The sequence below is a fragment of the Centroberyx gerrardi genome, chromosome 23 (assembly GCF_048128805.1).
Source record: "Centroberyx gerrardi isolate f3 chromosome 23, fCenGer3.hap1.cur.20231027, whole genome shotgun sequence".
In the NCBI taxonomy this organism is placed as follows: domain Eukaryota; kingdom Metazoa; phylum Chordata; class Actinopteri; order Beryciformes; family Berycidae; genus Centroberyx; species Centroberyx gerrardi.
Window position 1 is genome coordinate 20,761,626 of NC_136019.1, and position 16,578 is coordinate 20,778,203.

The 16,578-nt window shown below is 43.1% G+C and overlaps 2 protein-coding genes across 2 annotated transcripts; both read right to left on the reverse strand.

The window, feature by feature from the left end:
- Positions 1-2,149: 2,149 nt before the first annotated feature.
- Positions 2,150-4,133, reverse strand: kcnk7 (potassium channel, subfamily K, member 7). The gene is made up of 3 exons (XM_071926037.2): positions 3,797-4,133; positions 3,066-3,461; positions 2,150-2,572 (listed from the first exon to the last, which is right to left on the reverse strand). The coding sequence occupies exons 1-3, from the start codon at positions 4,131-4,133 to the stop codon at positions 2,202-2,204; spliced, it is 1,104 nt and encodes a 367-aa protein (XP_071782138.1). The 3' UTR covers positions 2,150-2,201.
- A 199-nt stretch (positions 4,134-4,332) lies between these two features.
- taf6l (TAF6-like RNA polymerase II, p300/CBP-associated factor (PCAF)-associated factor) lies at positions 4,333-16,138 on the reverse strand. The gene is made up of 12 exons (XM_078281844.1): positions 16,067-16,138; positions 15,119-15,297; positions 14,207-14,293; positions 13,725-13,875; positions 13,577-13,627; positions 13,212-13,306; positions 13,056-13,130; positions 11,839-12,059; positions 10,987-11,119; positions 10,190-10,318; positions 8,863-9,359; positions 4,333-5,772 (listed from the first exon to the last, which is right to left on the reverse strand). The coding sequence occupies exons 2-12, from the start codon at positions 15,263-15,265 to the stop codon at positions 5,430-5,432; spliced, it is 1,929 nt and encodes a 642-aa protein (XP_078137970.1). The 5' UTR covers positions 15,266-15,297; positions 16,067-16,138; the 3' UTR covers positions 4,333-5,429.
- Positions 16,139-16,578: the final 440 nt, after the last annotated feature.

Below are 16,578 nucleotides of genomic sequence, written 5' to 3' on the forward strand. Positions count from 1 at the left end.
GTGTGTGTGTGTCACCAGGGAGGGACTAGGGCTGCCAGTACTGGGCACAAGCTCTGATTCATGGTGGCTCATGGACTCCCTCTCTGCCTCTTACAAACAGCCATAGTGGGATAACACAGAATAGGCCTCTGTTTAAACTCCGCCGCAGGCTTCCAAGTGGTACAGTCTGAAGAAAGGCTTTTTAGATGGTTCATTAAAGGGCCAATAAGTACCATATTTTCCTGCCAGGTGCTGAGATTTGTGCCTTTCAAAACTCACTTTTCAGCCTGTAATGTTTGGAAGAAAAACTCCCCACCCAGTTCTGTTGAATCTGTGCTCTAAATTAGCTAGCTCACTCCTAGCTTACTTACTGTCTGTTGCTAAAATGTAACTTTGTTATTTATGTCAGAGACCTGTCCATGTTGTTGCAATTCCTTGGTCGTCGATGGAGGGCAATAGAAGTCATAGATAACTTAATGCTCCTTTAAAGACGCACAAAATCTGGTACATGGGAGTCAATGACATGAACGAGGCAGTTTCTGAATGATGTCAGTAGACTGTGGCTAGACTGATATGAGTTTTTGAAGGCTGATAACAATATTTTTGGATTGAAACTGCCAATAGACAATATTTGCAGATATTCAATATCTTTAAATTTGACCATTTTCATGCCAAAAAAATAGAATTATTCAGCGTTTCCCCCCAGAATTGTAGTCTTGTCAGGGTAGAAAAGCCTCTGAAACAGCATTTAGGCTATCGTGCGACACCAAAACTCTCCACTGTAACCCATAGAAATTAAATTCTTCTAGGTGGGTGATAACTTACCAATAACGATCGGATCAACAATGATACTTGGACAACAAAAACTATAGTTGGGATGGGAGTCACAAAAGAAGTATTTGAAAAGACACCCCTCCACCACATAACTGCTCCTGACACCAAAGGTATTTCTGGTCTCACATAGTGTAAAAGGTTGGTTTGTAAAGTATTTCAGGCTATGATAAGCTTCTGCAGCTGCCCAGATATTACACGCCCCTCTTATCTTTACCAAACATGCCGAGGCAGAACTACAAAGCCAACCGACAGTGAAATGTATTGTACAACTCAGTCAGTCCGCACCTATCTGACAATTAAACATATGACTCAATTACTAACATAGCAGGGGGACATCAAGTCTGCTCAAATATTAAACTGATGACCAATTAAATGTGTAATTCTGTTACACAGCCTTTGATCTCCATTGCAGCTGTACTGTGGTTTGTTGTGACACCTTGTGGTCATTTTCTATCAGGTGTCTTTATCAAGTTTTATCATTTTATCAAGTTCAATTTAAGACTTTTGAAGACCTTTTTAATGCCGGTTAGAATGAAATATAACACCAATTTCACCAGGCGAAAATAAAAACAACTGTAGACCTACCAGGATACACTGTAGGAATACTAAGGCAAACTAAGAACATTTTTAGGGCCTCTAAAACTGAATTTAAGAGTTCAATTGCTTTGTTTAACTGTATTCAAGCCCATTTAAGGGCTTGATTCAGATAATACAATTTAACACATTGTTAAAGGTCCAGTGCAATGAGAATCGCATTTCCCCATCTCAAACTTTTTGTCCACACTGACCATTTTTGACTTCAGCAACTGGCATCAAAAAGCACTTGGATCTACTTGTAATTTGATGTCGATTAAAGGAGGGGCACCATCATTTTTTATGGACCAAGAAATCACAAACTCAGAGGTTTGTTCAGTTGCTAAGCATGTTGACGTCTGACTACTGAGAACTGGCTGAACATACAGAAAGAAGCACCAAAGCAGTTACAACAAATTGGGTGAACCATGAAAAACTGATAAGATGCCAGCCCCTTACATTAGAGGTCCATAGCAAGCTTGTCCTAACTGAATTAAAGTCATTGCACTGGACCTGAAAAAGTTAATATATTAGGGAACTACACATTCACCACCATAGAGGTAACAGCACAGCACAATTCATAACAGGCTAACAATACGATACGATACAATAAAACTTTATTGTCAGATTTCTCAGATATTTGTTATACATCATAGCAGCTCCGTTTTAAAAAAGAAACACATCATACACAGGGTGAATACACAATCACATTGCACATAACCTTAATAGAAGTTCAGAAGTTCCTCTCTACATAACTTGACAATAATTAAGTGCAGTCCAATTCACTCCAGTAGGGTTTTGAACATCATATTTGTTCAGTTGTCAGTCGAGACAGGGAGCTGAGGAACGATGGGTTTTGGAGATGGTTTGGATGATCTGGACTCTAGGTCTGAAGTGGAGGCCGCGGTGACGGTGGGCGCTTTGGGACTGGAAGGTCTGGTTGTGTGGAGGTCTGGGGAGGGGAGTGTCGGCTCTATGGGACTGGAGGTGATGGTGGAGATGGGCAGGGAGTACCGCGGCTCCTCCTCAGACTTTCGTCCGCTCAGTACCAGTTCGTCGAGATGGACGCCTTCCAGCTCTCTGTCCCGCGGCCCGGAGAAGAGCCTGATCAGCGCCTGGACCTGGGGAACCTCCAACACGGTGTCCCTGAAGGTCATGATCACCACCAAGCCCACCAGCAGGTAGCCTGTGAAGAACAGCAGAAACCGAGAAATAACGATTACTTGGCCAGATATGGAGCTCGATAGAGGTTATAACTCACTTAATGCCCCTTTAAAGGATACGTTTGGTGATTTTGGACCTACATATAATTTGTTTCTTTCATCCCTGTAGTACTTGGACCCACAGACAATATTGGCTCCAGAGTCAGCTGTCAGTTGAAACGGCGAGCTCCATTGCTAGGCCATATTTTGACAAACCCCATTTGGACTCATTGTTAGCAGGAGGCAACCGTTTGAACAGACAGCTGTGAGTCAGGAGCCAATATTCTCTGTGGATCCAAGTACCACAGGTATGTAAGAGACAAATTATATATAGGTCCAAAATCAGCGAACTTATCCTTTAACTATATTTAAGACCTTTCAAGGCCTTAGATAGCTCAATTCAAATCATTTTAAGACTTTATAAAGGACATCTAGACAGCTACAACAGCTAGGTCTCTCACATATAACTCCTCTTACATGTGGTGAGGAGTTTGAGCGTCTCCTTGGCCGCCTGGTCCCAGGTCCTCCCCAGAGAGTAGCCTCCTTGGCCGATGGTGCTCAGGGTGACGAAGCAGAAGAAGAGGGCGTCCAGGAAGCTCCACTCCGGCTCTACCAGGCGGAACACGAGGGCGGGGAGAAGGAAAAGCAGGACGACGACGAGCACCCAAAGGAGACAGGCGTGGACGAGGGGCGCCCGGGCGTAGGGCAAGCCCCAGTGGGTTTGTAGGTGGTGGACGGGGGCGTGGGTGGCGACGGGGAGGAGGAGGTCTGAGAGGAGGGTGAGGAGGAACAGGGTGAGGGGGATCCCAAGGGTGCAGTAGAAGATGCAGAAGAGCTTGGCCCCGTCTGATATGGGGGTGAATAAGTCGTAACCTGGGGGAATGTAGAGAAAGAGGTATGGAAGGAGGGAATGTACCCATTTACAAACACCTGATAGAAAAATACAGCCAATGAGCTGTAGTCATAAATGAGATTTGTATACTTTGAATATAACATGATGTGATATATCACTCAAATGTGATAGCTCAGATACCATAGGTCTGATTTTGATGATGCATCTTGTTACCGATTGGCTCAAGTGGGACCTGCGTCATTCCTGGGGGACGACGTTTACTTGCTTATCACATATTTTTCTTTGCTGTATCCTTGTTTCATTAAAGTTTCATCATATTGTTTTTCTGTTACCAATTTCAACATGGCATTCTCACCCATGGTGGTCAGAGTGACGATCACAAAGTAGAGCGAGGAGGTGAAATCGTAGTGGCGCTCCTCGCCGTCGGCCTTCAGGACGGCGACGTACTTGTCCTCGGCGGCTAGGGCTTTCCCGAGCAGCTCGTTCAGCCTGCTCTCCCGCACGCACGGGTTCTCCTGCAGGAAGGACCGGCGGAGCTCTCCCACCTCCGCCCTGAGGATCTTCTCCACCGGCATCTCTATGGCCGAGAACACCAAGCCTCCGAGGAAAACGAAGAGGACGTAACCGAGAACCATGCAAGCGAACGCGTTGACCCGGCAGAACGTCCTCAATGAAGACGAACTCTGGCCCATTCTTGTTTCTGGCCTGCTCTGTTTTCTGTGCAGGAATCCACAGTACTGCAACCGGACACTTAAGCTAGTCCGCCTTTAAATATTTAAAAAGGTAGAACAGGTAACAGACACAGTTCATTTGCATATAAACAATTGGTAAAATTACGTCAGCCGCATCATAGCCAGTTTTCTACTCGCATGAATGAAACGGAAGCTTCAAAACTGAGTCAGTGGAACTTTTATTCTATGAAATCAACAGCTATATACAAAACATCGAAAATATTCTCAAATACATGGTAAATGCTGTGCGATCTCTCAAAACAGTCTCAGTACTTGGGAGAAAAATAATCCTTCCATAACCATTCTGTCAATTACTCCAAATACTCTAACATGTTTAGAGTATGGAGTTATGTTTGTGTCCTTTCCCATTTCCTTTCCTAAGTCTCTCCTCCTAGACAGGGTGTGGGATGCCGTTGATCACTGTCAGGTCTGAGTTAGTGCTTCAGTTTCAGTAGATAATAGAACACAGGGCTTTGCAGTAGGGTTAGACCGATATATTGGTTTGCTGAAATATCAGGCCGATATTGGCCTTTTTATTAGAAATCAGATCTGGTCCAGTTAGTGTGATCCACCTCTGGTATGATGGATATATATGAAAAATACTATACTGGGTGTCTATGGGAAGCCCATAACCTGAATTGATTCTGAGTCATTTTGATTGGATTCAATACATCTGTGGATCAATGTTTTAATATTAGTATTATCATCATCATCATCATCATCATCCGGGGTTTAAGTGGAAAGTTTTAGGCTCCGTTCACACTGCAGCTGAAAGTGTCCAAATTCTGATTGTTTCCCTCATTTGGGGAGACAACTCGATTCAGTCATACTCAAGGGCTCATTCAATAACTGAAATGTGTTCAAAACAAAAATGGATGTGGAAGTATTTTGTTACTATTACTCTTCACACGTGTATTTTCAACACCGGTGTCAGTTCATATTGGTATGGGATATGGGTCACATCGTAGAATACATACAGAAAAATCATATATGAGCCACAATTGACCATGAAAGCCTGCAGTGTGAACATAACCATAGTGTCTAAATGCTGTTTCAGAGGCTTTTCCACCCTGCCAAGAATACAACTCTGGGGTGAAAACAAAATCCTTGCAGTTTTTTGGTATGAAAATAACCAAATCCAAAGATATTGAATATCGGCTATCGTCAGCTTCTGTTGCAAAATATTGATATCGGCTTTCAAAAACCCATATCTGTTGCAGTCTAAAGCCCTTTCCTTCTGCCCAAGCCTCTCTTCTCTTAGAGGGGCAGATGAAGGGAGTAATGGGAACACGCCCAGCGCCGTACGGGTTTGCCCACCCTGCCGATGACGGGCAGTTTGTGGGCGTAGGCGCGGGGTGGGACGGCGGACAGGGGAGGGGTCGGGGCGAAAATGGTCTGGAAGGGGCGTCGGCCTTGGCAACGCCGGCCCATCTGCCGCCCGCCGATGAGGAAGGAGAACGCCGTGGGTCCGGTCTGAGGAGAGGTGAACCGGGCCTTGGGGAAAACGTCGCGGGACGGACCCGCCGAACGCTGGCCTGATCGGGACGACGAGGATCTGGAGCGCTGGACAGAGGAGGAGGAGGAAGAGCGAGCCAGAGATCTGATGGAAAAAGACAAGACATAGGACGATGAGAAATAATAATATGGCCATAAACATTTACCAATACAGAGGATCTGATGGAATTATCACTACCATTTTGGAGTCAGCACCTACTCACAACAAGCTCCCCGAAAATGTTAGGTGAGCAGAATCCATTGCCATTTTAAAAAATAATTTTAAGACCCCACTACTACTGTTTTTTTATCTGCTTGCTGAAATATATTTGGTCTTTTTTTAACTTTTTAGATTGTTTACTGTTACGTTTTCTTTTTCTTTTAACCTTGTGAAGTGCTTTGTGTTTTGTGTTTATGGTGCTATATAAATTAAATTAACTTGACTATACTTAGTAGGGATGCACCGATCCGATACTGATATCGGATATCGGTCCGATACTGACTCAAATAGCTGGATCGGGTATCGGTGACAATGGGGCCGATCTATTCAATTCAATTCTATGTTTATGTCTACGTGCGCATACTACGTCATGCGTCAGCAGCGCGCCGGTAGACCCGGCCATTTGCCTTCGGTCTGTCCGGTGGCTCCTCCGGTCCAGCACATGGATGTATTAAACTAGGTCCAGCAGCTCCGGAGGATCCCGCCTGCCGCGCGCAGCGTCTCGCGCACTGAATTCTCGCTCATGGGGCGCGAGCCTCCCGCAGCTAGCATCCAGGCTAACAAGCTAACCTGGCGCCCAACCCTCATAACAGAGCCGGGGTCGGGGTGAGCTGACCGGGGGTCGGTGCTGATGCTCGGTAGTTAAAAACACACCTGCATGAATACTTTGTCTCGGTTATATGTTTAAACTCTCCCGGGTCACCGCGCGGCCGAGCAGGCTGCCATTTAACCTGCGAGGTAAAGTAGTTTTCCACCAATTATACAATCGGCGCGTCCAGCCAGACTCCATTCATAAATCCAAGGTTTACGGGGACTCGGCTGTAGGTCAACGTTGTTTCCTGCCACAACACGATTTAAAGTGTTTTCCGTGTTCGTCAGGTACTGCTGCTCCATTCGGCCGACACACAGTCAGACTAACATACCTTGATTTTTTTTCTGAGGGCTGTTTCATAAAGCAAGATTACCAGTTAAGCCAGAGTTATTTCAGTAATTTAGGCTTATTCTGCATATTTTGAATGTTTTGTTTTTACCAAGTTACTTGTTTATACTACTTGTGTGAATTGTGATTTAATTTATCAAGTTTGTTTGCACTAGTTTGTGACTTAATTGTGATTTAATGTTTACATTTTGTTCTCATTTGATGCAGTTGTATTGTTTTATACTGGAATTTTAATTCCTGACCAATTTGTTGCTGCATTTAAAAGGTTTACACTTGAATTGTAATTCCTGTTAATTTTGAAGATGTTTTACCAAGTTGCTGGAGCACGATTATTTATTATTTTAATAATAAATAACAATTGAGTACATTTATATCTATGTATTTATTTGTTACATTTTGCTTTACAAAGTTAGGAAAGCAATGTTAAAGTCAAGCCTGATGTTGCTTTACACATAAAAGAATGATCCCAGTCTCTTCCACACAGTGAGGCATAGCCTACAGTTTATTAATTAAACACTGGTATCGGATCGGTACTCGGTATCGGCCGATACCCAAAGCCCAGTTATCGGTATCGGTATCTGGACTGAAAAAGTCGGATCGGTGCATCCCTAATACTTAGACTTATCCCTAGATCACAACATTACTAGTCATTTCTAAACTCGCTATTGGTCTCAACAACAATAGCCCTATGGGACAGCAATCGGTCAGCCTTTCATGAAAATAAATACCAAGTCAATGGCATGAATTTGATTTCAGAGTTAAAACGCTTCAAAACATGCTACACCAGGACAATGTTGCGCACAATAAGCGACTGTAATTTAATGCTGGTATCAAACTTAATCCATAATGCATTTGTGTTGCTGCGAATGTGTAGAGCGCTTCTGCACAAGGGTCCTATGACCATATTGAGATTAAACTGATTATTTATGGTTATTAGGGGTGTCACGATTTCGATTCTAAATCGAAAATCGATCGAAATGAGCGTTCGATTTCGACCTTCGAAATCACAAGCAGGTTCGCGATTCTCCCAGTATTTTTTTCTCTCCACCCCTGCCTACTTGCACGCGTCTGAAGAAAAAAAAAACATTTCAATGACGACACAGTGTAGCTGCTACAGAGCGCCCATTCTATATTTCACTATTGCGCCCAAGACCGCCCGTCATTTTTAAATCATTTAAAATGTACCAAAAACTAAAAATCAAGTTATCAGCTTTGTTTTATATATATACTTCAAGTTGTCATCGATGAACCGGAACCGGAAAATACTGTATATCTGGTGACACTGAGACGTTTGATTTTCCCCGGGTTTAGTCGTCCTCCACCGGCAACGTTAGATATAGGAAGGATCTGTTTTGTTGTCATACTGTGAATGACACTTCAGTAAGGAGATGCCCTGAATCGCCTTGCCATGTATTTGGTACCAAATTAAAGGGGAAGTTGTGTTTTTTTAAATAGAAAAACTTTGACCATATGGCCTTAGTGTAGAACATTCAAAAAAAAAAATATGGCAGTTATATCACACTTGATACCATCTTTTTAAAGAAGAATTTAAACATGTAAATGACAGTTGTCAGGGCATAAAACCAATGATCTGTTGATCTTTACAAATCAAGACTCGATAGTCCAACAATGGCATAGCCGTCAGTGCTGAAAAAAAATTGTTTAAATCGAAAATCGAATCGAATCATGACCTTAAAATCTAAAGTCAAATCAAATCGTGGATTTGGAGAATCGTGACACCCCTAATGGTTATTGGTTGAAGTACAAAATTAACTTTTGCTACAACTCTGACTCACTGATGAAATGAATGAATGAAAGGAGAGGTGGCAAAAAACACAGGGCAAAACAACACTGCATTTAGTTTTCCGCATGCATTATCAGCACATAGGTATAATAAATCCAACACACACCTAGCACCTTCATTGCAACTAAAGGATGCTGCAGTAATGGACTCTCTCATTTGAAATGAATGAACTTCTATCACAGAGTAATGCATTCAACGGATTAAGTCTGATCCCGGCGTTAGTTTGCTTTACCTCCCTGGTCCGGTAGCTGCCAGGCTGGGTGGGGGGGGCTCGGTGCGAGGACTCCCGTCCTGCCTGGGGCTGATGTTGAGGTTGGCGGTCAGCTGCGGCATCTTGCGGGTGGTATCGGGGTTGGCGGCGGGGCCAGGGGGGTCTTTCCTCGCATCGCTGGGCTGGGACGGGGCGCACGGCGGGTAGCTGCCAAACCCGGGTCCCGTGCTGAACCGGACCGCCAGGCTGTCTCCGAAGAAAGAGTAGAGTTCGCAGTACATGGCCGGCAGCGGGACGGGCGTCCACTCCTCCCAGGGGCAGCCGGCGCCCCCGGCCTGGAGGTGGCTGGCGATTCCCAGGGCAGCGTCCGAGAGAGGCTCCGGAGGGGGGCTGAGGCCCGGGGAGCTCACCCTGTAACCCATAGCGCCCACCACAGAGCCGGGCTGACCGCTGGACCCTCCCTCCGCCGACTGAGACAGAGACAAAGCCTTCATCTTCAGCAGACGCTCCACTGCCACCTGCAGGATGGAGTGGAAAATTTAGTTGGATTATAAAACAGTTGGAACGTGACTCCAGACTTTTTTTTCCCCATGTTAACCAGTCACCCAGCCTATTTCTATTGTTGATAAATGTCAAACGGCATCAAATAGGCCAAGTCTCTTCTACTGGGAGGGAAACGGTTCATTGTTTTACTGTAATTACAATTGATTATGAATGTTTCAACCATTGTATCAAGAAATTTGCCAGGTCAGTGACTGACAACAACTACCACACCTCTGATGTTTCTCTTACATTTCAAAATGTACATACATTTAGTTGAGCCATTTGTCTTGCCTTGTCTGATTTAATGAGTAAAACCACATAGAACCCAGCTAGACTGAAATCTGTATGCAACAAATAAAATAGTTCCTGAACCTCGTCAATATTAGGATTAGCATTTGACATTCCAACTCTATACTATTCCATTTTAAAGTAATAATCTGCAACTTTCATAAATGTCCATTTTGCTACTCTCTATTGCTAATTGATGCCATGCAATAGTGAGTCAATCTATAGAAAATTCATGAAAGCTTTTACATTTGCTGTTCTAAACACTTCTGAGATGGTCCCTCTTTCCCAGGAAAAATCCTCTGCTGCACAGAAAGTGATGTGTTTAATGATTACAGAAGCAACAACAGCGGTTTGTTTGGAATAAATATAATATGGCAAAAGGAATATAAGAAGCTGCAGTCTACAATGAGTGTCCTTATTATCGTGGTCTTATTATCCTGTAAAACTATCACAGTAAAGGCACACAGAAATCTTAAAAAAAAAAAAACAGAAAGTTGTAGTATTCAGCAGTACTGACCAGGATGGCTCCGTAGACCTTGTGTCCGTCTGCTTTGACCTGGGCGTTGGAAACAGAGTAGTCGTCCAACACCGCCTGCAGGTTGGCCCAGTAGGCAGGGAGGTGTGGATACAGCACTCTTTCAACAGCCTGGCAGTAAAAACACACGCAGGTCAATGCACAGAATCTTTTCATACATATTCCATAGAGGATATCATTTAGATGAGCAGAGGAAGAGAAGCCAGTGTAAATGCGATTAGATGAAAACTGAATGATCCCCAAGGGGAAACTGAGGTATCACAGCAGCAAAGAATACAATATAGATAAGAATAAGGCAAATAGAGAGTACTGAAGATAATACAACAAATAATTACAACAATCAAACATATTGAAAATAAGATAGCTAATAAGTAAATGAAGATACAGCATCTTCGCTGATGGAATTACAGCTTGAACCAAATGTGCATCGCTAACTGTTCACATTATTATACTGTATGTGAAAATGGAAGATATATACGGAAATGTGTCCTGGCTTACAAATATGCATAGTAAGCTATTCTCATTAGCAGATTTACAGATGGAGGACATCTATGTACATATATATGTGCAAAACATGCACATGCAGGTATCATTGTAATATAATGTTTTGAAACACTAGAACAAAGTGCCAAAATGCGTCATCCCTGCAAGTTTTGTCAAAATCGGACCAGTGGATATATTAAACATTTTGACCTTTAATTATAGCGCCACCATTAGGCCAATCAGTGTCATTTTTTTAATGCTGGAACACATTGTGAACATTTACAGATCATACATACCTTCCATCCCAGAGCATGCAGCCCCACCACGGCTCCGTAGTGGGAGCAGAGCGGTCGGACCGGGTCGGACAAAACCTTCTGGAGCGACAGCAGGATCTGGTGGTACAGACCGCTCACCAGATCACCATGAGTCCTGGAAACACAAACATTTAAAAAGTTTTGCTCTGAAATGCCTTTGGGGGAAAAAAAAAACATATTACCCCAAGTTTATCATTCACACCTTCTAAAATATAGATGTATCCAGTCAGTAAAAGTTGATATTTTCACAATCATGGTTAGCTACTATGGTTTATTAAGTACCTTCAATTATTTAAATGTTTTGCTATTAATTATTTTGTAAGGGGTGTCCCATTCTTCTTATGGTCAACATCTTATTTTAGAACAAAACTCTTTGTTTCAGACTATTTAGATAAATAGATGGTGTCCGAAAAGTCTGGAATCATAAAGAAACCACCAACTAAAAAAAGTGTCAAAACTAGGGTTAGACCAAAATATCTGTTTGCTGATATCACAGGCAGATATTGGCTTTTTATTTAAAATCAGATATCGGACAATCTCACCTACTGTACCTCTGATATGATGGATATGAAGCAATTTGCTTGATTACATATTTATTGTACAACTGATCAATACTACACTGGTTGTCTGTGGGAAGCTCTTTTGATCAGATTCCACAAAAGCATGAATGAAAATGTTTTTAGCATTAGTAGTAGTAGTTCTGATGGAGAGTTTTAGTGTCCTATGATGGTCTAAATGTTTCAGAGGCTTTTCCACCCTGACAAGAATAGAACTGTGGGGAGAACAAAAAAAATCCAAGCTCTGTGTCTCTGCCAGTATCTGGGGTAAGCTCACCAGAAGATGTGGCTGAGGAGGAGGGCAGCGTAGTCCCTGAGGGTCCAGTGGTCGTTGAGGGGGTTGATGGAGGCGGCCAGTGGCTCCAGGATGCAGTACATGACGCTGGAGACCAGGCTGCGGACGTACGAGCCCAGGTACAGGTAGGGATTCTGGACCAGGCTCTTCACCATGTGCAGGAGCCGGTTCAGCTGCTCCAGGTCATGGCTCACCGACTTCACCTGGAAGGAAGAGCCCAGACGCCCCATGTTAACGCTTAGCAGGTTAATAGAGCAGTAAAGTAAATAGAAAAATGGGAAAATCTAGTGCGATACTCTGAAATCACAATTTGTTGGCCCACAGATGAATGCAAAACTTACATTTTAGACTTTTTTTGTTTTCCTGATTTGAACAGCTACTAATGCACATATGCATAACTGTATGTTCTCTACATGTAATCTATATCTGTAAAGTGAATATATTTGAAAGGTGTAGTTTTTTTACTTTTACTTTACTACTTTCTGTATATATATGTATGGCCTTCTGTACACCTATTGCCGTAATTGCCGCACTTTTCATTCATATATTTCTACTTACTATGTTCTAGTGTTGTTAACTGTTGGTTGCATTATGCTTAATGCCCCCATTTGCTATATTATTATTTACATTCTATTTTTCTTTGCTGTATCCTGTTATTTTCTGACCCACTTTCCACCAAGGGGATCATTAAAGTTTCACCTTATGTTATCGTAGCCTCCTGTGAAGCTTTCAATCCATACATTATTCCTCCCCTTTACTGCCTTTGATGCATAACCTGCCAGTCTAGTGGAAGTGTTTTCTTAACATTTCATGGGGAATCAAGCTTGGGGACTAAATCGATCTAAATGAAAGCCAAATATTAATGAGGATCCCCCTACAAGTAGAATCATGTAATCAGACCCCACTGAAAAATCCACCCTAAAAGCTATCTAAGCATCAACGGTAAGTTCACACCCCTTCTCTGAGGGTTGTCGAAAGGCATTCTGGGAAATGTAGGAAATCACAAACTGAAGTAGAGGTAGACGAGGCAGGTTAAGGGAAAGTAGGCACACCAAAAAAGTAAATTACAACACTTCATCACAATATAACTGTGATCGAACAGTGTCCGAGGGTGGACTTTTCCTTTAATGAGGACACCTATCATCAATGTTAAATATCTATGACATCTATATGATCATGGACCTTGGAGTCAAACCTACCCCACTGATGACATAAACAAAGTACGGCAGGAGAGCGGCGATCTTCGAGTTGGACTGGAGGTCCAGCAAAGCCACCTGAAACGAATGAAAGAAATGTCAAGACGTGTCACATTTTCAGAGGGATCATCTTGCCCCGTTTCCTCCGGCGGGGTTTACCTTCATGAGGTGCGGGTCCTCTCCCAGGATGGCCCGGGTGATCTGCTGGTAGTACTTCAGGAGGTCGTCCGAGAGCGACTGCACCGCACTGGGAACTGTGGCGGGTAGAAGAGTCAAATCTAGGAACTGTTGAAACTGCTTAAACATCAATATATCATTGTCCAATTAATTGTACCTTGGTATAATTTGCATGAACAAATGAGAGCATGGTGGAGATGATTGGTAGCCTCTATCTCACACCAGTGGTAGTGCTAGTGTTTCGTCAAATGAAGACCACATTTCCCATAAGCCCCACTGCTTCCTGAACCTTATCCTCTACTAACTAGGCTAGAGCCAGTGTTAATCATAGTGCGGTCGAGTCTTGCCTGTCCCTTGAGGCTCCAGGTTGCCTTTCCCATCCAGGTAGGACACATTCACTGAGAGGAGAAGAAAACAAAGTCATTAACAATAGCCATTTCCCAATTCAAAGACTTAGAACGTACAACAGCAGCGGAGATACTTCACGGGTCGTACCTCGCACCATCGTCTCGGCACAGCCCTTGGGAATGTTGGTGGCCAGGGCCAACTCCACCAGGTTGATGTCCCGGTCCTCGATGAAGAAGAGTTCGCCTTCTTTTGCTGAACGGAAGGGCAGGGCGTCTTGGGCCCCGTAGCCACAAACGGCCTGGTGGACACAAGGACGCAGATACGGGTGAAGGCAGTGGCAGAAACACCAGTCAAGTCATTACAAAGTGCAAATAATAGAATTTGGATGGAGAGCTTGTGAAACTGTGATGGGCAAGCCGTCTCATTTGCGATTACTACAGCAGAATAAACTGCAGCTAATATCGCGATTCATTTTTCTGCCCCGTGATACGTATTGTCACATTTTTGTATATATATCGAATTGCGATGTATTGTCCCGTCCCTAACGAGATGTCATCCCCTTCTTCCGTTTCTCCAGATGTGACATAAAGTGAACAGTCTGGCAGATGTGTAATAGAATCATGTCTTACCTCCACATTGCTCCAGCGCAGAGCTCGGTTGAAGTCCTCCACTGTCAGCTTCCTCCGCTTGGCATGCCTCATGAACTGAGAGCTGCTCTGTGTGGGTTCAGAACAGACAAATATAGCTCACCATGAATAATTATGTTTACATCAGGAATAGCTTACAGTGCACATTTGCACGTCTGGAGACACTTCTGTATATATTTTACCTCCATTTAGTAATAATGTGAGCAGCTTACAATGTTCTCTATATTTGTCCTGTTACTATCTATATGTTTCTCTCTGCTGCTGCAACATCTCAATTTCTCCACAGGGATCGTTAAAGTTTTATCAAATCCAATCAACCCAAGACAATCATTTATCAGGTATTCCCCTACATTCATTAATAATAAAACTGTCTCAAACAGTTTAAAGATGCAGTGTAGTGGCTTTAATTCAGTCGGGAAAAGCTTGCTAGGGATTTCTAATGTGAGGAGTGTATTTATTTTTCAGTTTTTGATGGTTCATCTAATTTGTTAGAACAGTTTAGTGCCACTTTCTTTATGCCCAGACAGTTCTCAGTAGCTTAAGGGGGCATGTCCTTGTCCACATACATGCATACATACATACATACATACATACATACATACAACACTCATTGTATATTAGCATATGTCCTAAACTGATGCATCTAGTTTTATTACAATCGGTGCTAAAGTAAATCATTTTTGGGAAAACGGTTGCCCAATCAGAGCATCTATTAAAATCTGGGTATATTTTACATAATTTACACCAGGAAGTAGACCGACGCTAACAGTTCTAATATATTGGGTACCTTTACATTAACATGTACTTTGTCGAACAACACTATGAGTTTGGGAAATGTACTTCTCATTGCACTGGACTTTTAAAATTGTAATATTTCATCCACCCAGCCCTGACCTGCGTTGCTTCCCTGAGGCGGTAACACACGTCTTCAGCCAGCAGAGCGGCCACATCGTCGCCGAGTTCCACGCCTGCACTCTCGGCCATGAGTTTGACGGACTCCCGGGGAACCTCGGCGAAGCGGCGCTCCTCCCGGTCCGCCATGCTCACGGCGACCTCCCGGTTAACAAGCAGCTCTACAGAAATCGTGAACAAACCAACCATCAGATAACATAACTTATAACCTAGTCTGAATCATTAGGCTCCACTCTTCACTTCGGCATACATTCAATACACCAAGCTGCTCGTGTCAATAAAATTTCAAGTTTTAGAATTAGTTCGCTGTTATTCCCACATTTTTCTTCCATCAAAATACAGCGTGGTGGGTGACAGCCAGCAGTTGGAATCGTGTTTAAAAGTTTCGATTTTATTAAAATTAAAGCTGCTTGGTGGATCGATTATAAGCCGAATTTACGACAAGATGCACGCGATTGGTAAAATGTCTTGACTCGTGGTTTAGGGGGTACGTATCTGCGGATAGGCGAGGAAAATCTTAAAAAATAACATATTTTTAAACACAGTTTGGCGTGTCGTTCTCTCTAACTGAACGTATCGGGGCTAGCGGACACCCTGCCAAGCCTGGCTAGCACAATGAAAGCTGGGCTCCATCTATCAGCTGGAATAGATAACTTAAAAAGAATGACAGGGGCAAATTAGGTTTTCGTGGCGCAAAGGTAAAACTTTTTCATGCATAAAGATCTGTTAGAGCTTTACTTGGAGAACAGTGAAATACAGTATGAAGCAGCTTGACGTTGCTCACATTATGCACATTATTCCAAATACTAGTCTGAGCCATTGCCGCTTGTACAATCATTTACACTGATAAGCAAGCTTGCCGAGTATGCAATAACAACTACAGGAAAAATCCAACAATATATTTTAATTGTTGTGTTAAATAGACTTTACCTCTAGGACGGCTGGAAAATAAGTCGGTAACAAAGTTTACATATCAACGTAGCTGCTCTACACAAGGGGCTCCACACCAGACTGAAGTGGAAACAGACATATCCGGGTACTTTCACAATAAAAGCCGCATTGGCGAATACGTGTTACCTGGTTTCTGAGTAATACAAAGTACCATAGCGAAAATAAAGACTAGACGTAAGGAAGGAAAGATCTGTATCAAGTGAAAATGCAATTGGTGCCTTTCCAAAAAGTTCATCTGTATATTTCAATTAGTCTTTTTTTTCAAAAGTGAAACATTTTGAAGGCAAAATCGCTTAACATCCGGTACTATTCTGACCAACTCTGGCTGGCTTTATGCTGCTGGGCTCTCGAAACTGAAATGTTGACATTTTTCCGTACAGCGACGCGCCAGACAGTGAAAGCCAGTGATTGGTCGGTGGAACGTCAGACACACACAGTGGGCTGGGGTTAATACATTGACGGGAGGAAACAATGTCAATATATATCTCCTG